The sequence below is a fragment of the Hyaena hyaena genome, unplaced genomic scaffold (genome assembly GCF_003009895.1).
Source record: "Hyaena hyaena isolate Hyena2069 unplaced genomic scaffold, ASM300989v1 scaffold_9, whole genome shotgun sequence".
In the NCBI taxonomy this organism is placed as follows: Eukaryota; Metazoa; Chordata; class Mammalia; order Carnivora; family Hyaenidae; genus Hyaena; species Hyaena hyaena.
Window position 1 is genome coordinate 2,882,302 of NW_024080641.1, and position 22,391 is coordinate 2,904,692.

Sequence of the window (22,391 nt, forward strand, 5' to 3'; positions counted from 1 at the left end):
GGGGGGGGGCGGTGCGTTCAAGCCTGAGTGTAAAGGGTTTCATTCGGTAAAGTGGAGCAGAGAGGGGTTGGTCAAGGGAAACTGCATAAATCAGGGTCATAAAGAAAGAGCTCTCCAGGGGTATAGATACCAGGGCATATAAATGAGTGAGGGGGGAGGTTGTGACCGATTTTTTTTTTTTGAGAGATGAGCAGGGGAAGGGCAGAGAGAGAGGGAGAGTCTCAAGCAGGCTCTATGGTCAGCACAGAGCCTGACGCACGGCTTGAACCCACAAACTGTGATATCATGTCGTGAGCTGAAGTCAAGAGTCAGGGGCTTAACCACCTGAGCCACCCAGGCGCCCCGGGATGGGGGTGAGCGATTTAGATAGCGGTGGGGACTGTGGCAAACTGGAGAGTGCTTGTTTGGCCTAAAACAGCTGCGCTGCTCAGCTCCAGCCGAATGCTGCTTGACTCGGTGTTGACAGATCCTCAAATTTATTTTTCTCAAGATATTTATTTATTTATTGTAATGTATTTAAAAAATTTTTAGTGTTTATTTTTGAGAGAGAGAAACAGTGCCAGCAAGGGAGGGGCAGAGAGAGAGGGAGACACAGAATCTGAAGCAGGTTCCAGGCTCTGAGCCGTCAGCACCGAGCCCTGTGCAGGGCCTGAACCCACAAACCGCGAGATCATGACCTGAGCTGAAGTTGGACGCCCAACCAACTGAGTCCCCCAGGCGCCCCTGGAGATTTTCAAATAGGAGTTGGAAGAAAGCCTTACTTCAGTGAAAAATCCCTAGACCTGCAGTGAGCATCCAGTGTGCTTGGTAGCTGCTAGACACTTGTAACTGTGCATTTCAATTTAATGAGATGGAAGTAAAAATAATTTCGTGCCTCAGTGGCACATCCTGTATTTTCCGGGCGCTCATTGGCCGCTGGTGGCTAGGGGCTGTCCTTGGACAGCGCAGGTTTAGAACATTTCCCTCAGCACAGAAAATTCTTTTGGACAGCGATGCCGTGTCCAAAAGAAGTCAGACAGATATTTCAACTTGATAAGCAGTAAAAAATATTCACATGGGGGCGCCTGGGTGGCTTAGTCGGTTAAGCGTCCGACTTTCGCTTGGGTCATGATCTTGCGGTTCGTGGGTTCGAGCCCCGCGTCGGGCTCTGTGCTGACTGCCAGCTCAGAGCCTGGAGCCTGTTTCACAGTCTGTGACTCCCTCTCTCTCTGACCCTCCCCTGCTCACGCTGTCTCTCTCTCTCTCTCTCTCCTAGAAATAAAACAAAACATTTAAAAAAAATTCACATGAAGTATAGGCTAAAAGAAAAGCTCTTGGAAAACCAATGAGTGTTTAGATTGTTCCCTCCTTTCCATCCAAGCAGGGCCACAGTAGATGTTATTTCCCCCTGTCTCTGCAGGTGAGAACCTGTGGCAGATTAATTTCCCAAGAGGCTGTAGCATCCCAAAGGAGATTCCCTGTCCCCTCCTGTGCCTACCTGTCCTGGAATGACACGCCTTTCTAAAAAGACAAACATGAAAATTGCTGTGGATCCCTAGTGCTGGCTTAAATTGTTTTTGAAACCATTGAAACAAAGCACCTGCTGAAGATCACATAAGCAAGGCATATATTCCTAAAGCTTACGATGCTCGGGTTCTTGGGCTGCTAGAAAGCCAAAATCTGGGGTGCCTGGGGGGCATCGGACTTGGGCTCAGGTCATGATCTCATGGTTCGTGAGTTGGAGCCCTGAGTCGGGCTCTGTGCTGACAGCTCAGAGCCTGGATCCTTTTTCGGATTCTGTGTCTCCCTGTCTCTCTGCCCCTCCCCTGCTCGTGCTCTGTCTCCCTCTCTCTTAAATATAAATAAAAACATTACATAAATTTTTAAAAGTTAAAAAAAAAAGAAAGCCAAAATCAGTTTGCAAATTAAATGTAAACAAATGCAAGCAATTCACATTACAAATGTCAGTTTAGTGGGAGGGGCGTTACTTCGAGGAAACCTAACAGCTCCCTAACTGCCGCAAGGCCTCCGTCTGTACCACAGTGTTGGCTTTCAGCTGACCCCAGAGGCATAATTACGAGAGAAATCCTACCCTAGCCTCTTCTTGCTCACCTGTGGCAATTAAAATAATCTTTTTTGGCATCCGCGCGCCCGTTGTACACCTATCCTGGGGCGTTGAGACCAAACGTGTTAACCAGTAATCCGCACAGACTGGTGTTCTCCTTTCAGGTTATTCTCCAAATGGAAACACAAAATTATAAAATTCTCAGAAAGAATTGGGAATGCTTGCGGCTTCCAGGGGACCACAAGCCCTCTCCCCAGGAACTTGCAGGCAGCTCTGCACACAGAAGGTGCCAGAACTTGTCGAATCGAATGTATCTGTTGCCAGAGCCAGTTCAATATTGGCTGGCGGGGGGGGCGGGGGGGGGGCTTTACTAACTGGAAAAGGATGCAGATACGAAAACATGGCCTTTGGACTTTGGGCTTCCCTGGCCGACGGGGTAATGAGAACAGTGTGTTCGATGGACCACGGGCGTGGATGATTCCGCGTGTGGGGAATTCTGTCCTGATCTAGCACCTTTTGTGTTTTCTAGATGAATCGGTTTGGTGCAGTCTGCGACTTAAGTTACGACAAGTTACTATTGTGTCGTGGGGTAAAAACACAAGCTCTAAAGTCAGAGTACCTGGGTTGAAGGTGTGGCTCAACTCCTTGTCAGGCATGTGACTTGGGACAAGTGACTTAACATCTCAGAGGCCCTTTGCTTCTTCGTAAAATGGAAATAATAGAGCACCGACCTCTGGGTTGTGGAGAGAAGTAAGTGAACGGATTCAGGGGAAGCTCTCAGCAGGATACCTGAGAAGGAGAAAGTGCTGAGTATTTTATGTTGTTAAATATTGTTTTGTATTTCTTTTAAACGATACTTTCCATTTTATTCCATTAGCTTGTTTTTTTTTAATGTTTTATTTATTTCTAGGAGAGACAGAGAGAGACAGCGTGAGCAGGAGAGGGTCAGAGAGAGAGGGAGAGACAGACTCCGAAATAGGCTCCAGGCTCTGAGCTGGCAGTCAGCACAGAGCCCGACGCGGGGCTCGAACCCACGAACCGCGAGATCATGACCCAAGCGAAAGTCGGACGCTTAACCGACTAAGCCACCCAGGCGCCCCTCCATTAGCTTGTTTTTATTATCAGAATAGGAAAAAACAAAAAAAGAGATGGCTCCTGTCCCCTTTGGAGCACTGTAGACACTTTATTGCAGCTCTGTCCAAGAAACTATAGAACTGGCAGAGAAGTTCACTGTGCCTCAGAGCATAAACCTCTATGGTCCACACTCCTCTCTTTGCAATTTAGAAACCCAAAAAGCTCTGACCACACCACGGTGTAGCAGACCTCATTTAATGGGCAAGCCTGAACCCACAGTGTTTATTCCATTTATTCTGAATGGTCAGAGGTGTCAGTGCAGAAATAATGAATTGGTTACCAGGTGCTGCCCCAGACCCACCAAAGGTTACTTAAATACGGCATCTGCGTTGATTTACCCCAAAGTCTGAATTCTGAATTTTTTTTTTGTCTTTATTTTATTTTGAGAGACAGAGACAGAGAGCAAGCGGGAGAGGGGCAGAGAGAGAGGGAGACATAGAGTCCGAAGCAGGCTCCGGGCTCCCAGCTGTCAGCACAGAGTCCAACGCAGGGCTTGAACTCACGAGCAAGCTCATGACCTGAGCCAAAGTCAGACATTTAACCGACTGAGCCACCGAGGTGTCCCCCGAAGTCTGAATTCTAGAACTCACTTGGTCTCAGAATTGTCATACAGGGTCCTGGGCCTGTATCTGACTTGCACGTTCCCCCAGTAGGCAGGCTACACACACACAGACACACAGGGAGATGCATCATGGGAAATGCACGGGGTGTGGGCGTGGCTGTTCTGTTCCATTTCAACACAGAAAGTTTAAAAACAGTAGCAACCAAGGGCGCCTGGGTGGCTCAGTTGGTTAAGCGGCCGACTTTGGCTCAGGTCATGATCTCACAGTTTGTGGGTTTGAGCCCCGTGTCGGGCTCTGTGCTGACAGCTCAGAGCCTGGAGCCTGTTTCAGATTCTCTGTCTCCCTCTCTCTCTGACCCTCCCCTGCTCATGCTGTCTCTTTCTCTCTCTCAGAAATAAATAAAACATTAAAAAAAGGGAAACCGTAGCAACCAGTACCCTAGGAATCTAGGCCTGGTCTCCGGTTTCTCTCGGACCCACCAGGTGTGTTATCAGTGAGTCATCAGGCGCTTGTTCTGTGTCTAGGTGAGGGGCATATTCTTATGCCCAGTTTACAGATGAGGAAACTAGGGCTGGTGGAGCTTAAGTGACTTGCCCAAGTTCACATGGTGGTTAAGTGGCAGAGAACAGACCCAAAGAAGGTCATTGCTCCATCTGCCATGCTGGATTGGCGTCTCATCATTTTGATTCCTCCCCGTTCGTTTTCAGGGATCAGACATCACCGAGAGCTTCTCCTCCCCGACTCACGCGGCCTTGCTCATCGGGAGAGGAGCTGTTGGCCCAGACCTGGCCGTGACGAGCCATGGACCAGTACAGCCTTGGGGACGAGGGCGCCCTTCCCCCGGAGATGCACCTCCCTTCGTTTCCCGAGAGCCAGGGGCTCAACTGCAGCGACAGCCTCGACCAGGACCTGGGCCCCAGTGCCCGAGAGCTGCTCTACGCCGGCCTGAGTGGCCTGGGCCTGGACCCCGGCCTGCCAGCCCCCGACATGCCTGGCGAGGCACTGGAGGACAACCTGGACAGCCTGTCCCTGTACTCGGGCAAGGACAGCGACGCCGTGAAGCTGCTGGAGGAGTATGCAGACCCAGAGCCACAGGCGTCTCTGCAAGGTAAGGCCGTCCCCCTGGGCCCGAGGGCCTGGAAGCCTCTTTGGAAGTTCCTGCGGCCAGCTGGGGGCGGGGGGGGGGGGGGGAATTCTGCACGGATTGGATAAGAAAACTTCCACGGGTGAACAGTGAACAGGGGACCGTCACTTTTTTTTTTTTTTAACTTGGGAATTGTTCCCAACTCCCTAGTCAAGGAAACGAGAACACTGACCCACTGATCCTGAGGAATAATGTTGAGAGGCTCAGCTGTCCGGGGGTATCCTAATCTCGCATGAGGTGTGGGCAGACATTTGGGTTTACGGGAGACTTTCCCACCCGCTACATCTCGGAGGCGCTTTTTGCGTTCCCAGGATGACCTGGGATCCTGTCCGTCTGCCACTTGGTTGTCTGACCTTCTCCAGCCTCAGTATCTTCATCTGTGACGCAGCGGGGGCATCGTGAGGCCCACTCTGCACTCCCCCCTCCCCCAAGAGTAACAGCAGTAAGAAGCAAGGGTGGAAGTGAATGCAAAAGCCTTGCATGGGCTGTAAAGTGTGGGACGGATCATTGTTCTTTTATCAGTATCGGTCGAGTTCATCTCAGGCAGCCCATTGATTCGGTTCCAAGCCTCTCTCTTCAGCGGCAGAGGAGCAAAAGGGGTTCCTGATGGAGTAGTTACAAGCCTTGGTGTAGTTTCCTTTTGTTTTTTCGGTTTGCCTCGAGGCGTCCCCGGCAAGATCAATTTGATTTTTGTTAAGTCTTCAAGGGTTCTTGGGTAAGTGTCTCAGATGAGCCTTGGGAGCTAGTGGTCTTTGACGTTTATACTCGCACCACGTTTGCGGAAAGCCGCGCTGCGATGGCCCCGCAAAACAGGTGTTCGTGGCGGTCAGGATCAGCCGCTGGAGGAATGTCCCGGAGACTTGCTAAGATGCACAGCTTGGGAGGCCCCGTCTCTTCTCCGCACAGGAGGCAGCGGACAAGGGGTGAGGCTGGTCACCACCAGAACAGTGGCCGGAATCGTGGGACGTGTGTCGTGTTGCAGGCACTGGGCCGCGCCTGGCTGGGGGGTCCGGTAGTTAGGTTCTCAACCCCGGCCACAGAAACTACCATTAAAAAACAGGTAGTGCGAACGTGCGTGCATTTTGCTGGACAGAGGGACTGTCGCTTTCACCAGATTTTCCTTGGCGGGGATGGTGGGGGTAATCCCGGGGGGGTATCCCTTGCTGCAAAAATGTTACAAATCATCCATCTAGTTCAGCTCTTCCTAATTTGTCTTAAACTTGATTTTTTCTTTTGACCTGTTAAACAAAGGAGTCCCCTGAACGTTAGATTCTAACTCCTTATACTTCTGTGACTGAAATTCAGGCCGCTATAAATGCATATGCTGGTGTTCATCATCTTAGCTAGAAAAATAAATCACAGTTCTTAAAGCAAACAGGAAACAGAGAAAAGTAACATCAGGAAAAATCCCGCAGCCCAGCAGCCCACGTAAGGTTTTAAAGACACAAATGATGTCATTCAGAAGAGCATGGTTTGGCGCAGGTGTGTTGAGCGTGCGATGCTATTTGAGGTCTTTCACTCAGTGTATCTGCTTTCTTATGTGAAGGTCTCCCTTGTTCTGACTGGGAAGTTTGACCACATTCTTGCTCGTTAACCGTTCATGTTTCCACGACCAACTTTCCACGTGTGGAGCTGCCTTTTGGATTCGTTCTTTGAACATCCGCCTCCGCGCAGGGTTGCCCGTCAGAGAACATACACCGTGTTGTAACCCACTTGGCAGCACTGCCTTCTGAGGAGAGAGGCAGCTTCCGGGGCCCAGGGACACTGCCTGAGTGTCAGTGTTCTTGCAGATTCTTTTTTGAAACGATGCTAGTTTAATAGTTGGCTTTGATGAGCTTTTATTTTATTTTATTTAAATTTTTTTCAAAGCTTATTTATGCATTTTGAGAGAGAGAGTGAGTGGGCTGGGGCAGAGAGAGAGGGAGAGAGACAGAATCCCAAGTAGGCTCCGCGCTGTCAGCTCAGAGTCTGACGCGGGGCTCGAACCCACGAACTGTGAGATCATGACCTGAGCGAAATCAGGAGTTGGAAACTCAACTGACTGAGCCACCCAGGAGCCCCTTACTGAGCATTTTTAAAATAACTTAGCAAGGCAGAGGACTTCCCCGCCGGGGATCCTCTTAACCCCACACTTAACCCTGTTGGGATCATTCGACCGCCTGTCGCAGTAACTTCTTATGTGAGCAGGAAGAGGAGACCAGGCGCGTCAAGGGGGGACAGACGGCCCCTGGCGGGGACAGAGCTGGGGGACGCCATTCCAGACTCCCTCCTTCCGCGTTTCACGCTGCGCCTGGGCCACAGTTAGCCATCCGGGTCCCTGGTGCATGCCTGCTGCCCTGGGCTGTTGGATGCCTGGGGTCCCTGCTCTGCCACACCCCAGGGAGGTGGCGATTCCTAAACTGCCATGTCCCGAGGCAGTCTGAGGCATCTTGAAGCCCAGTCCAAACAGCAGGAAAGTCTTCCACCACAGACGGCGGTGGAGTGTCCCCGAGCGCCAGCGGGGGTTCCCAGAGCCGGGGACCCTGCAGAGTCCTTGGGGCTGTGGCCCTGCGTGTCCCAGGACCTGAAATCAGCTTCTCTTTAGTCACCACACCTGTCTCTGTCCGTTGGAACGAGACAGAAGCAGTGAGTTCCCTCCCCACACGCTGGCCCAGGTTGGGGGGGGACTTGACGACCCGCCCCTCTCCCCGTGAGCACTGCCATCCCTTTGGCTCCTTGGGTGAACGAGCTGTGGAGCTGTGAACGTACCTGTTACCCTTTGACCCGGGGGTACAGAAAACACCCAAACACATTCAGGGCCCGAGAAGAGGAAAGTCAAAGTGGCTGGTGGCCTACCATTCTCTCTGCCGGCTTTCTCTTCACACGTATTGGTCTTGGTCTTTTTCTGTTTTGTAACAGGCTGATGTTTTCACACTGAGTAGTCATGTCATCAGATATTTTTCTACAGTTTTACCTGAAGGGCTGTGTCCTAGACCCTCTACACCGTAACGCAATCACTTGGGTGCCATTTTATCAGATACTAGGTTGTTTCTCACAGGAAAGGTGGTGCTGCCCTTGACTGCTTTGTGGCTACCCTTTTGTACAAATCTAGACTTCTTTCTTTCTCCCCCCTTTTTTTTTTTTAGAGAGAGAGAGAGGGAAAGGGAGGGCACCAGTGAGCGAGGGACAGAGAGAAGGAGAGAACCCCAGGAGCGGCAGAGGAAGAGAGAGAGAGAAGTGGGGCTCACCCAAAGCAAGACCCTTGCGGAAGCAGGCCTGAACTCATGAACCATGAGTTCATGACCTGAGCTGAAGTCAGGTGCCTAACAACTGACCCACCCAGGCGCCCCTGTATTTATTTCTCTAAAATCCCCAAAGCGGAATTGGCTGGAAAAAAGGATTTATAGTTTTCTAAGTTTTCGGGTTATGGTTTTCTGGAATGTTCCTCTGAGGGTGCCGTGGATGGTCTAGACGTAAAGCCCGGCCCACATTGGTCACCTTGTCCTAGAAGTGCTTCCGACCGCCGCCCCTCCGAGTGCTGCACCAGGACTGAGTGCCATCCTGCAGGGGTGGCCCGGCCAGGGTCCCTTCCCTCCCTGGTCATTTTCTTGGTGCACAAAGCCGCTGGAGTTGGAGGGCGCGGTTCTGGCCCCTCTGCCCACGTCCACGTCCACCGCGGCCCCGAGACTGGCCGAGCACTGATGTCGCCTGCTCTTTGATGTCCCCGGATGTCTATGACCTGTGCTCTCTCCCTCCATTTAGACCTGGGGCTGGGCGCCCTCAAGGTGCCGAAGGAGGCAGACGAAGGTGGCAGGGCCACGTCGGGGAGTGCTCGGAAGGGCAGGCGGCAGCACGCATCCCCTCAGAACCCGCTCCTCGACTGCAGCCTGTGTGGGAAGGTGTTCAGCAGCGCCAGCTCCCTCAGCAAGCACTACCTGACGCACAGCCAGGAGAGGAAACACATCTGCAAGATCTGCGGCAAGGCCTTCAAGCGCCAGGACCACCTGTATGTGGGGGCGGGGCGGGGGCGGGGCATCTCCACACCTTCCCGGGGAGCCAGGCCCGTGGGGTCCCCCTCCTGCTCCCCAGATAGCCGTCAGCCCAGCACAGGTGGCCCCTCCCAGCCCCCAGAGCCACACCAGTGAGGACACGGTGGTTTGCTCCCAGGACCCTGGTGGTTTCCGCACCCCTCGCGGCTCACTCCCGGGGCGATTGTGTCACACAGGGAATTGGGCTCACTTACGGAGAAGTGTGGGGAGGCTCCCGGGTGTCCCAGGAGAGCAGGTCGTGTCTCATGAGGAACGTGCATTAGAATGGTGGGGGCACAAGAGACTCCGAAGTGCCTGTTTCTAGAATTTCGCAGGAGAGCATTAATGCGTTTCTTTTTTTAACACCTTAAAAAAAAAACAAACAACTCTTGATTGAAAATAAACAAATACAGCCCCTATAAGCCTCAGGAGCCGGAATTCCCTTTGTTCTTGGAAAGGACGGGCTTTTCTTGCCAGTGAGGCAGGGAAGCCAGACTTTTTTTTTCAAACGCAGAGTCTGGCCGGTGGGAGACGACGGGCCCTTGCGTCCTGATGCTCCGCACCTATGGTGGGGGCTAGAGATTGGGTCTCCTGACTCCTTCTCTGCAGCTTGCCTCGGAGGGAGGCCAAGGGTCAGCCCTGGAGAGGGGCCATGTCCTTGACCGGAGGTACCCCATGCGCCACGTTGGTAGACTGTCCAGGGTCGGGCTGTGAGAGCCTGGAGGAGAACTCACCCGCTTCTTTATGCTCACGATATGTTAACGCAGATAGAAGCACACTATAAATGCAGCACATACTTGTTTTCGTTTATAACTGTGGAAAGGACAGGGGGCACATCGGGCTGCTTTCTAGAAAGTTTTTACTGATGGGGCATCTGTAACTTGTAGTGTTTTTTTTTTTTTTTTTTTTTTTTTTTTTGCTGGGGGTGGGCTCCAGATAGCCATCTCCCTAGAGGAATGTCCTGGGAAGGCTAGGGAAGGGTCACCCCCAGCTCAGCATCTCAAGTGCGTCCCTCGGCCCTCGGGTGCTCAGAGGGGCCGCTGAGCATGTGCTTCTGTGGGCAGACAGCTTTGAGAAACACGGAAGGTGTCGATCTGTGGTGCGGCTTTTACATTGGCTGCTCTGAGCCCCCAAGGAGCAAATAGCGTTGTTTTTTTTTTTTTTTTTCAAAACCTCCTTGTGAGCTGAGCCCATCCCCTCCAGGAGCCACTCTGGGGGACCGCTGTCCCTCGGGCACTCACTTTGCGGCAACTCCGGTCTGGCTGTCATTGATTTTCTTTCTTCTTCTTCTTCTTCTTTTTTTTTTTTTTTTGGTCTCAGAGAAGGGGTTTGCTTATAGGTGAGGGAGGGGAGCACCTCTCTCGTGGCTTTGCCCCGAGGGGTGGCCGCCTGGGGCTTCCCTCCTGAGCGCTGAGTGCAGTTCCCCATGCCCTGCCCCCCGGGCCACACTGGGCTCCCGAGGTGAAGGGCGCCGGCTGACCCGCCCCTCCCATGTGACTCCAGGACGGGGCACATGCTCACGCACCAGAAGACCAAGCCGTTCGTGTGCATCGAGCAGGGCTGCAGCAAGAGCTACTGTGACTACCGCTCACTGCGGCGCCACTACGAGGTCCAGCACGGCCTGTGCATCCTCAAGGAGGCCCCCCCGGAGGAGGAAGCCTGCGGGGACTCCCCTCACGCCCACGAGGCCGCCGGCCGGCCGGCCCCCGGGGGCCCGCGTGCCCCTGCGCCCCCGGAGGCCCGGTCCCCTGGCCCCCTCTTGCCCAACCGGGACCTCCTGCGCTGCATCGTGAGCAGCATCGTCCACCGCAGAGCCCCCTCCCCTGGCCCGGCCGCCGCGGGGCCTCTGGACGGCGGGGAGGACAGGAGTGCGGCTGGGCCCTCCTCCTCCTGCGCGCCCGTGGGCATGCCGGGGGCTCCCGACGTCCCTGAGGAGCTGTGTCCCCTACGGAAGGAGCCCTCCGCCGCCGTGTTCACGGCCGTCCACCCGAGAGCCGTGGAGAACGGGGGCACCGAGCCGGCCGAGCCCGAGCCGCCTGTGCTCCAGCACCAGGCCGCCCTGGAGGGCTGGCCCGAGGGCGGCCCGCTGCCTGCCCGCCTGCCTCTGTTCCGAGGCCAGACAGTCCCCGGCGGCTGCCAGCCGTCCAGCCACAACTTCCAGTGGCTCCGGAACCTGTCCGGCTGTCCCGCGAGCAAAGGGAACAGCGTGTTCGTTGTCCACAAGCCGCCTCCGGCGCTGTCCCGGGAGGGCTGCGAGGCCGGCCCCAGGCCCAGCGGCACGTCTCCTGCGGGGGAGCCCTTGCCCGGAGCGGGCACCGGTCTGGAGGACACGTCGCCCTACCCTGCGGCGCTCCTGAAGGCGCCCGGGGAGGCCTCGGGCGACCCCAGACACGCTGGCGGGGACGACGACGCCTGGGGTTCCAAGAAGAGCAAGCTCGACTGCGAGCCCTTCTCGTGGCAGAGCCCCGGGGCGCCCGGCCTCCAGGACGCCCACAGGCCCGGCGGCCTCCCGGCAGACGCCACGCCGCTTTTCCGGCAGCTCTTCCTCAAGTCCCAGGAGCCCCTGGTGAGCCACGAGCAGATGCAGGTGTTCCAGATGGTCGCCAAGTCCCAGCGGATCTTCTCGCAGCTCCCCGGGCCCGAGGGCAAGCAAACCGCCCCGAAGCCCCGGCCGCAGCCGCCCCCGCTGCCGGCGGCTGCCCCTGTTGACTGTCTCCGCGCTGGCCCCGGAAACCCAGAGCCGGAGGGGTCCCCGGCCCGCAGGAGGAAAGCCACGCCCGCCTTCCCCAGAGATGCCTCCCCGGGCGGCTCCCGGCGGGACACAAAGGGCCGACCGAAAATGACCCCTGCTCCGCCGTCCCTGGCGGCCTCCTCCCTGGACCCTCCCGGGGACCCAGACATCACGTCTCTGCCCAAGAAGCTGAGATCCACTAAAGGGACCTTGGACCTGGGGGACATCTTCTCTCCAGGGGCCCCCCGTCAGCCCCCGTCAGGTGGGGATGAGCCCCTCGGAGCCCCGCTCCCGGGGAAGCAGGCCCAGGCGGAGGATGGCGCAGCTCTGGGGGCCGCGAAAGGTGAGAAGAGCCAGGCCTGCGCCCGGGGCGGAGGCTACAGGCTCTTCTCCGGCAACCCCAGGTCCCAGCGCTTCTCTGGCTTCCGGAAGGAGAAGGTGAAAATGGATATGTGCTGTGCGGCCTCCCCGAGCCAGGTAGCCATGGCCTCCTTCTCGTCAGCCGGGCCTCCGGCAGACTCCCCCCAGGACGCGAAGTCCAAGCTGACGATTTTCAACAGAATCCAGGTACCTGGGCCCTCCCTCCCGGGGCCCGAGCGCCCTGTGGCCGACCTTCTGCTTCGTCCCTTGTTTCTGCGTCTGGGGGCTGGCCGAGCATCGTGTTTAGTCTCAGGCAGGCCTCGGCCGCAGTGCACAGAGACGGGGATGAAGGTTCGGGGAGATTGTGGGTCCTCTGTCAGCCCCGCTTCAGTCAGAGACACGTTCTTCCCTAGGCTCGGTCTGCTGGCTCTCTTTCTGCCTTTTTTCACTGCTTTTTGCATTTGTCTCCTTAAATCGTTCAGAGGATGTAAAGGTAGAGTCCCCCTCCCCCATGCCCCCATCAGTATTTCTTCGAGAAATGCTGCGTCTTTCCTGGTGGGAGTCACAGTCCCGATGCCGGCCACACCCGCACAGCATCACTGAGCCCCGCCAGGTCTGGGCCTCAAGCGGAGCAGCAGAGAGAGAGGGAGAGAGAGAGAATCCCATGCAGGGTCTGCACCATCAGTGTAAAGCCCGATGCCGGGCTCGAACTCATGAACCCATGAGACTGTGACCTGAGCCGAAATCAAGAGACAGACGCTCAACAGACTGAGCCACCCAGGCACCCCTGCTTCACCATTTTAAAGCGTACCTTCCGGTAGTTTTCAGGATATTTTCCAGGTTATGCATCCGTTACTGCTCTTTACCGGGACACTTTCACAACCCCAAACCCTCCCCCCTTAGTTGTCATTCCCAGTCTCCGTCCCTCCCGGCCCCTGGCGGCCATGAATCTATCCTCTGTCTCTGGACTTGCCCACTCTGGACACTTCATACACTACGTGGCTTTCCGAGTCTGGCTTCTTATGCTCAATACGATGTTTGCAAGCCTCTTAGGTGCTGGGGCGCATCCGCGTTCCCTTGTAGGACTGAGTGACACTCTGCCATACGGGCGTGTCACATCTGGTTTCTCGCTGCGGCAGCTGACGGGCTTTTGGCTTGTTTCCGCTTCTTGGCCATTGTCAGTAGTGCTGCTGTGAGCCCCTGCGTGCGCGTTTCCGGGTGAGCACAGGCTTTCCTTACCCTTGGGGGCACCTAGGCGGGGACTTTCTGGGTCGGATGGTAGCTCTGTGTTTACCCATCTGAGGAGCTGTGGACTTTTCCCAAGCAGCCGCGCCATTCAGCATCCCCACCTGCGGCTTCTCCGTGTCCTCACCAACACTTCGCTGTCTGTTTTCTTGCTTTTTTGGGTTTTTTTTTTTAATTATTTATTTCTAGGAGAGAGAGAGAGAGAGACAGTGTGAGCAGGGGAGGGTCAGAGAGAGAGGGAGTCACAGACTTTGAAACAGGCTCCAGGCTCTGGGCTGGCAGTCAGCACAGAGCCCGACGTGGGGCTCGAACCCACGAACTGTGAGATCATGACCTAAGCGAAAGTCGGATGCTTAACCGACTAAGCCACCCAGGGACCCCTCTTGCTTTTTTGGTTTTTAATCGTAGCCGTGCTAGCGGGTGTGAGGTGGCCTCTCATCATGCTGTGGTGTGCATGGCCCTGGTGGCCGAGGGTGCTGAGCACCTTTTCACGCGCTTCTTGGCCATTGGTAGATCCTCTCTGGTTGAGTGTCTTTCAGATCCTTTGTCCGTTTCCAAATTGTGTCATTTGCCTTTTTGTTATCGCGCTATACAGGAGTTTGCGTGTGATGAGTACGAGTCTCTTGTCAGGTGCGTGCCTTGTGGTGATTTCTCTCCCATTCTGGGGCTGGTGGTTCCCACTCTCTTGATGGTGTCCTTGAAGCACGGCCGTTCTGAGTTTTCCTGAAGTCTAATTCATCGGTCCTGGCTTTCGTTTTGGTGTCTTCCAAGACACCTGTGCCTCCTCTGTGGTCTCAAAGAATTATGTCTGTGCTTTCCTTTAAAAAAAAAAAAGATTTTATTGTTAAGTCATCTCTACACCCTGCATGGGGCTCGAACCCACAACCCCAAGATCAAGAGCCACTCGCTCCACTGACAGTGCCAGTTAGGCGCCCCCCACGTACGCTTTCTTCTAAGAGTCGCTCTCGCACGCCTCCTTCCTGAGATGCTGGCTCTGATCTGTGTTTTCATCTTCAGGGTGGGAATATCTACCGGCTACCCCATCCGGTGAAGGAGGAGAACGCGGCAGGTGGATGGTAAGTTCAGAAGCCACTCCCCTGCCGGGCCTGGGGGCGCTCAGCCCCTCAGAGTCCTCCGGTGGCTCTTCCGTGCTGGCCCTGGGCCACCACGTTCTGGAAGCGTCAGTCCTGAAGGGGTTCACACCCGGCCGCGAGGCACCGTGGTGTCCTCACTCCATTTCCTAGGGTTCATCGAGACTTGTCAGTGGACCAGACTTTAAAACCCCAAAGAAAAAAGAAAAAGCAGAAGAAGAATTCATGACCAGGACAGAGTCCCATTCTCCCGTCCTTCCCTCCTCTGTGTTCCCCACAGTAACCAGCAAAATGGGGGCCCCGCAGACTGGCCAGAGCTAGGGAGCACCTACGTCTGCAAGAATTGCAGCCAGATGTTTTATACGGAGAAGGGGCTGGGCAGCCACATGTGTTTCCACAGCGACCAGTGGCCGTCCCCTCGAGGGCAGCAGGAGGCACAGGTGCAGGGCGCGCGCGCTGGGGCCTGTGTCTCCGGGGTTTCTGGCGGGCTCGCGGGCGGCGGACGTTGTCTCTCCCAGGATGGAGACGCCCCCCTGGGGGAAGGTCGGTTGGGGGGGGGCGGCGCCGGGCCGGAGTCTCCGGCTGCAGCAGCTCTTCCACTCGTGCCGGCGTCTGCCTTGAAGAGCCCTCTGTGCCCTGCATCCAGGGGTTTGGCACGGACTTCTGCAAGCCACCGAGACAGGCGCCAAGGCCGGAGGGCGACGGGCAGAGTCCCCCAGGAGCTAAGAGGTCCCTGGACCACCCCGCCGCAGCCCCTTTGATGACCCCTGTGTCTCTGCCCGCGGCCCCAGTGAACCGGCCTGCCGGCAGCAAGGCCAAGGTGGGTGCCGGTCGGTGGGCTTCCTTCCTGCCGCTTCCCCTCCCTGCGGGCAGGGGCCGCGCGGAGAGCCCGAACCAAGCGTCAAGGAAAGCCTGAGTGGGGGGGGGGGGGGGGGGGGGGGGGGGGGGGGGGGGGGGCGCGGCTTGGGAGCCGGTCAGCCGTGCACCTCCGCCGCGTGTCCCCCGGGCCGGCCTGCGCCGGGACAGCCTGGGCCCCCGGCCTGCGAAGGCAGCAGACCTGTCCCCAGGCAGTGACGACCCACAGTGGGCTGGGCTTGGGGGGCGGGGAGCGGGGGGGCGCCTTGGCCTGAGGAGGTCAGGGGGTGCTGGAGCTGAGACCCGGAGGAGGGGGCGGCGTGAGACTGGCAGGGGAGGCGGGAGAGAGCGTGGCAGGCTCAGGCGACCCGTCTCTGCAGCCCGTGCTGGAGGCCCCACTGGGGAGCCCCTGCCGGGCTCGGGGTCCTCAGATGCCACTGCTCGCCTCACGGGAGCTGTTGCCCTTGCCATTTTGCCATTTTGTCATGCTGCCGCACTGCGTCTCCGCCCCCGCCTGTAAGCGCCGTGCCTGGTGACCGCTGGGGCTGGCCTCCCCGTTCCCAGAGCCCTCTGAGCCTGGGCCCCTCCTTGAGGGCGCGTGGGACCGAGGGCTCCAGCCTCGAATGTCACTAGGCTTGGTGAAGGCCTGGGGCCTTGGCTCAGGCATGCAGGCCCCGCTCAGCCGCCTTTTCTGAGGGCTCCGGGCGCGGACATGCCGGGTCACCGGCTGTTTCCCTCCGTCACCGGAGTCTGTGTTCCCGCCTGGCTCTCTGCTCTCCCGAAAACCGTCTCCAGAGACCCCGGCGACCGTGAACTCTCTTCTTCCCCAGGGACAGGACAGAGACGGGGAAGACAGAGACAGCAAGGAGGGCAGCCAGCATAGGAAGCGGAAGAAGCGTCCCCCGCCTAAGGCGCCGTTCGGGCCCCCTCCGCCCTCTCCCGTCGGGGAGCCGGGCCAGGGAGGCTGTCACCAGAGCTGCCTGCGGTCTCCCGTGTTCCTGGTGGACCGGCTCCTGAAGGGGCTGTTCCAGTGCTCGCCCTACACGCCGCCGCCCATGCTCAGCCCCATCCGCGAGGGCTCTGGGCTGTACTTCAACACGCTCTGCTCCACCTCCGCTCGCTCCGGGCCCGACAGGCTCATCGGCGGCGTGATTGGTGAGTGAGGCCCGGCACCGTGCCCTCCGCTCAGCGCGGCCGGCCAGGCCCGCTCCCTCTCGTCGCCTAGGGCCCGGAGTCTCTCCAGCCTGTGGCTGTGTCTCGTCTGTGAGCCCCACTGCTGTCCGGAGGCGTCCCGGGGCCATCCGGAACCAGCAGCCTTCTAGGTGCTTCGGACCGTTTAGCCCGACAGCCCTTCTGCCTGGCCTTTGAGTAATTTTTGACAGTTTTGTTCAGATACAATTCAAGTGCCGTACGAATCACCATTTAGAGGACACGGTATTTTTTCGTTTATTTTCAGGGTTGTGTGCTGGTCACACAATCTAATTTTAGAGCATTTTTGTCAACCCTCCGAAGAAGCACCGTACCCTTGCAGTCACACACACACACACACACACACACACACACACACCCACACACCCCGTAGCCCCCGCCGCCCCCGCCTCCCCCGCCTCCTCCCGCCCTGAGCAACCTACTCCTCTCCTACTCCAGGCATTTCTTTAGTCAGGTTTTGCCTGACTAAAGGGCACAAAGATTTACTTCTGTGTTTTCTTGTGAGTTTTGTCATTTTAAGTCTTAAGTTTATGTCTCACCCATTTTAAGTTAACTTTTATATATTGTGTAAGAAACTCATTCTTTTGCATGTGGATATCATTTGTTCCAGCACCATTTGTTGAAAAGAGTGTTCTTTTCCTGTTCAGTCAGCTTGGCCTGTGGAAAACCAATTGACCATAAGTGGTTTGAGATTTTTCTTCTTATTTAAAACAGACATTTACAGCTATAAACTTCTCTCAGAGCACTGCTTTAGGTACATTTCATAAGTTTTAGTATGTTGTATTCTGATTTTCATTTAGCTCAAAAATACTTCCTAGTTTCTCTTTTAATTTTTTTTGATACACTGTTAAGGACTGCTGGCTGTTTAATTTCCACAGATGTGTGAATTTTCCAAATTGCCTTTTTAAAACTGATTTTTAATTTAATCCTATTGTGGTCAGAGAACATATTTTGTATTAGTTCAGTGCTTTTAAGATTTTTGAAGCATTTTTATGGGCTAGAATATGTTCTGCCCTGGAAAATGTTCCATGTGTACTTGAGAAGTGTGTATTCTCTTGATGGTGGAATGCACTGTAGATGTCTGCAATGTCTAGTTACTCCAAGTATTCTACTTCCTATTGATCTTCTGCCTGGTTGTCCTATCCACTATTGAAAGTATTGAAATCTCCAAGTATTTTTTTTTTAATTTTTTAATGTTTTATTTATTTCTAGGAGAGAGAGAGAGAGACAGCATGAGCAGGGGAGGGTCAGAGAGAGAGGGAGATACAGATTCTGAAACAGGCTCCAGGCTCTGAGCTGGCAGTCAGCACAGAGCCCGACGCGGGGCTCGAACCCACGAACCGCGAGATCATGACCTAAGCGAAAGTCGGACGCTTAACCGACTAAGCCACCCAGGCGCCCCTCCAAGTTTTATTTTTTAATTGTCTATTTTATCCTTCAATTCTGTCAATTGTTGCTTTATGTATTTATGGACTCTGTTTTTAGGTGCATTCATGTTTATACAGTTGCCATATTTTCCTGATGGCTTGAACTTTTATTATGGTATTCTTTATCATCACTGTGATAATTCTATCATTATCTTTAGTAATATTTTTTGTTTTAAAGTCTAATTTGCCTCACATTAGTATAGCCATTCCACCTCTTTTATGGTTGTTGTTTGCTTGGTATATTTCTTTCTGTTCTTTTACTTTCGACCTGTTTGTGTCTTTGAAAATAAAGCGTGTCTCCTACAGACAGCTTTGGTTGCATCATGTATTTTTTTTAATCCAGTCTGACAAACTACCTTTTGTTTTGTTTGTTTAAGCATTCTCATTTAATGTTATATTGATATGGTTGGATTTACATCTGCCATTTTGCTTTTTATTTTCTATTTCTCTCATGTTATTTTCTCTTTCTGTTCCTTATTTGCTTTCTTTGGTACTAAGTGAATATTTTCTTGTATAACCTGTCAATTCCTTTAATTTTTCACTTTTCCGAGTCATTTCTTAGGAATTGTTGTAGGATTAAAAACATACATCTTAATTTATCAGAGTATGTTTAGTTGTATTACAGCTTAACAATAAAATATAAAAATAGTGCTATATAGTTGAATTCCTTTTAACCCTTTTGCTATTATTATTTATGTGTGTGTATACATATGTATATGTATGTGTATGTGTATATATATGTGTGTGTGTGTATATATATATATGTATATATATATACACACACACACATATATATACATGTGGGTAACATCTATCTCTCTATTAGAAACCCAGAAATAGGGGCGTCTGGGTGGTTTAGATGGTTAAGCATCTGATTTGGTTTCAGCTCAGGCCATGATCTCATAGTTCATGAGGTCAGGCCCCACACTGGGCTCTGTGCTGGTAGCACAGAGCCTGCTTAGGGTTCTCTCTCTCCCTCTCTATGCCCCTCTCTCACTCATACTCACATGCTCTGCCTCAAAATAAATAAACATTTAAAAAAAGAAACCGAGAAATACATTTTCATAATTATCACTTTATATAATTTTATGTTATGTGAAAAAAGATAATAGAGGAAAACAGGCATTATTTATAGAGTTTGTTATATCAACCTTCTTAGTTACCATTACAAGTAACTTCCATTTATTCCTGTGGATTCAGGTTACCATCTGGGGTATTATTTCTTTTCTCTAATGCAACTCCTTTGTGCTATTATTGTCACAGTGTATTTTTGTATATTATAGGCCCACAATACATACTGTTTTATGCAATTGCTTTTTAAGTCAATTAAGAGAAGAAATATGTGATTTTACTTTTATAATCACCCATCTAATTACCTTTACCAGCACCCTTTGTTTTTTGTTTTGTTTTGTTTTGATTGACATTACTATCTGGTGTCATTTGCTTTCAGTCTGAAGAACTTTCTTTGGTGTTTATTATCATTATGGAGATATAATTTACATACAATTTATTCCTTTAAAACATGTGATGCAGTGGGTTTAATTACATTCAGAGCTGCAGCCATTACTACCATCAATTTTCAGGCATTGTCACCCACAGAAGAAGCCCCATGCTCATTAGCAGCCACTCCCCCACCCCTCACCTCCCACCCCCGGCCCAAGGTAACCGCTAGTATACTCTTTCTCTATAGATTTGGTTAATCTGGACATTCCACATATGTGGAATCCTATAGTATATGGTCTTTTGTGACCGTCTCCTTTCACTCAGCACAATGTTTTCTGGATTCGCTTCTGTTGCAGTTTGCATCAGTATCCCATTCCTTTTGATGACTGAATGCTTTTCCACGTTTACTGTTTCTCGTAAGACAGATCTCGCTACAGTCTTCTCAGTTTTTATTTATCTGAGAATCACCTTGTTTCACCTTTATGTTTGAAAGGTAGCTTGCTGGATGTGATTCTTGGTTGACAGTTTTGTACTCTGAGAATTTTGGATAAGTTATCCCATTGCTTTCAGACCTCCACTGTTTCTGATGAGAAGTCTGCTGTGAATCTTACTGGGGTGCTCTTGCATGGAACACGCTGGTTTTCTCTTTCTACTCTCAACATCTTTATCTCTTGTTTTCAACATTTTGCCTATGATGGGTCTAGATGTAGATCTCTTTGTGTTTGTTCTATTTGGAGTTTATAGAGTTTCCTATATTTTTTTTTCTTTTCCCTTTCCTTTTCTGTTTTTCTTTTCTTATCTCCAGATATGGGAAGTTTTCAGCCGGTGTATCAAAGCCATGATACTTTACATGTTTTTCTGTTCCTTCCTCCTCTTTTTCTCATTTACTCTCTGTATAAGTATTTTGCTGCATTTTGTGATGTCCCACATTTCTCTGTCCCACATTTCTCTGAGGCTCACTACATTTTCCTCCATTCTTTTTTTCTCTCTGTTCTTCAGATTACATTGATTTTCCATTGATTTCCATTGATTTTTTTTTAATGTTTATTTTTGAAACAGATCATGAGTGGGGGAGGAGAGGGACAGAAAGAGAGAGGGAGACACAGAATCTGAACCAGGCTCCAGTCTCCGAGCTGCCAGCACAGAGCCTGACTCTTGCAAACCGTGAGATCATGACCTGAGCCAAAGTCGGATGCTTAACTGACTGAGCCACCCAGGTGCCCCTCCATTGATCTCTGAGTTTGCTGATCATTTCTTCTGCCAGCTTCATTTTGGTTATTGTACTGTTTTATTTTGGGGGGAAAACGTAAGTGCAGGAAGGACAGAGAGGGGGACAGAGGGTCTGAAGTGGGCTCTGCGCTGAAGGGCTGACAGCAGTGAGCCGGATGTAGGGCTCAAACTAATGAACTGTGAGAGATCATGACCAGAGCCAAAGTCAGACGCTCAACTGACTGGGACACCCAGTTGCCCCTATTATACTTTTTTAACCCCAGAATTTCCTTTTTTTTAAGGTTTTTTTTTATTTACTTTTGAGAGAGAGAGACAGTGTGAGCAGGGGAAGGTCAGAGAGAGGGAAATACAGAGTCTGAAGACAGGCTCCAGGCTCTGAGCTAGCTGTCAGCACAGAGACCGATGTGGGGCTTGAACCCACAAACTGTGAGATCATGACCTGAGCCAAAGTCAGATGCTTAACCAACTGAGCCACCCAGGCGCCCCTAAACCCAGAATTTCTATTTGGTTCTCTTTTATAGCTTCTGTCTCTTCATCGTATTGTGCCTTTGATAAGAAATCTTCATCACACCCTCCTTTAGTTATTTCAGGATGGGAGCTGTGGGGAGAGGGAGCCTGCCTCCTTGGGTGCACCCGCTCTGAGTAGGGCATGCTGGGCAGAGTGTTTGTTACACAGACCTGGGGGGCGGGGCGTGTAAGGGGTGGGCAGGTACCACAGACTGTTGCTCTTCCTACCAATATTTAGTCATTTTTTTGAACGAGTAATTCCTAAGATGCTGGATGCCTTAAGGACCACTTCCAGAGACTTTAACTTACTGTTTTTCAAAATGATTTTCATCAGTTCATTTGTTGTTCTGCTGAGTTCCTTACTCTGCTTTTTACAAGTCCAATCCCCCTTCCTACAATCTTTTTTGAAGTTCTCTTTTATTGTGGGGGTGCCCGGTGGCTCAATCAGTTAAGCATCTGACACTTGGTCTCAGCTTAGGTCTTGAACTTGGGGTCATGAGTTTGGGCCCCACATTGGGCTCCATGCCAGATGTGAAGCCTACTTTAAAAAAAAATTGTGTTTTATTATGACAAGAATAGTTAACATAAGAGTAACATAAACCTCTAGAGCTTATTCATCTTGCTTAACTGATACTTTCTGCTCATTGAGCAGTAAATACCCACTTCCCACCACTCCCAGCCCCTGGCAACTACCATGCCACTCTAACTATGTGAAATTGACTCTTATAGATACTTCTGTTAGCAGATTCATGCAGTATTTCCTTCTTTGTGCCTTGTTTAACTTGGCATAATGTCCACAAGGTTCATCCATGTTGTTGTATATTGAAAGTTCCTTCAAAAAACAAAAAAGTTCAATAGTATTCCATCGTATGTAAATACCACATTTTCCTTTTCCACTCCTCTGTCAATGGACATTAGATTGTGTCCACTGCTGTGAATAGCATTGAGCACACATTGGAGTGCAGATGTTCCTTTGAGATACTGATTTCAGCTCTTTTGGATAAATACCCAGAAGTGGGATTGCTGGATCATATGGTAGTTCTGTTTTTAATTTCTTGAGAAACTTCCTTACCATACAACCTTAAGGAGCCTGCGCCCCCAGATCACTTACGGACCGTCTTCTTGAGGCTTTCTGTTGTGTGTTTTCTAGATCAAGTGGAAGGCTCTTTTGGCATCTGCATGGTAAAGGATGACACCAAGATCAGCATTGAACCGTGAGTTGGAACAGAGTTGGGTTCTTCCCAAAGTGGGGGCACTTTTACCCTCCTTGTGAGCTGGCGTCCATTTCTCCCAAGGAAAAACATCATAGGGGACCATGTCTACCTCCAGAGTCTCCCTAAAAGAGAGGTGGTGTGTTTTCTGTGGGTGGATGTGGGAAGCCCCCCAGGTATTCCTTTGGTC

General features: G+C 52.4%; 1 protein-coding gene across 2 annotated transcripts in view; it reads left to right on the plus strand.

Moving 5' to 3' along the window:
* ZNF541 (zinc finger protein 541) overlaps positions 1–22,391 on the plus strand; it is a 42,141-nt gene that overhangs the window by 8,321 nt on the left and 11,429 nt on the right. The window contains exons 3-10 of one of the 2 annotated variants that reach the window (XM_039244199.1): positions 4,449–4,849; positions 8,627–8,870; positions 10,396–12,190; positions 14,246–14,304; positions 14,600–14,759; positions 14,966–15,139; positions 16,005–16,329; positions 22,141–22,204. In XM_039244199.1, the coding sequence (XP_039100130.1) occupies positions 4,543–4,849; positions 8,627–8,870; positions 10,396–12,190; positions 14,246–14,304; positions 14,600–14,759; positions 14,966–15,139; positions 16,005–16,329; positions 22,141–22,204 (3,128 nt within the window). In that variant the 5' untranslated portion in view covers positions 4,449–4,542. The remainder of the gene's footprint in view (positions 1–4,448; positions 4,850–8,626; positions 8,871–10,395; positions 12,191–14,245; positions 14,305–14,599; positions 14,760–14,965; positions 15,140–16,004; positions 16,330–22,140; positions 22,205–22,391) is intronic. The other variant, XM_039244208.1, reaches the window with a different exon arrangement.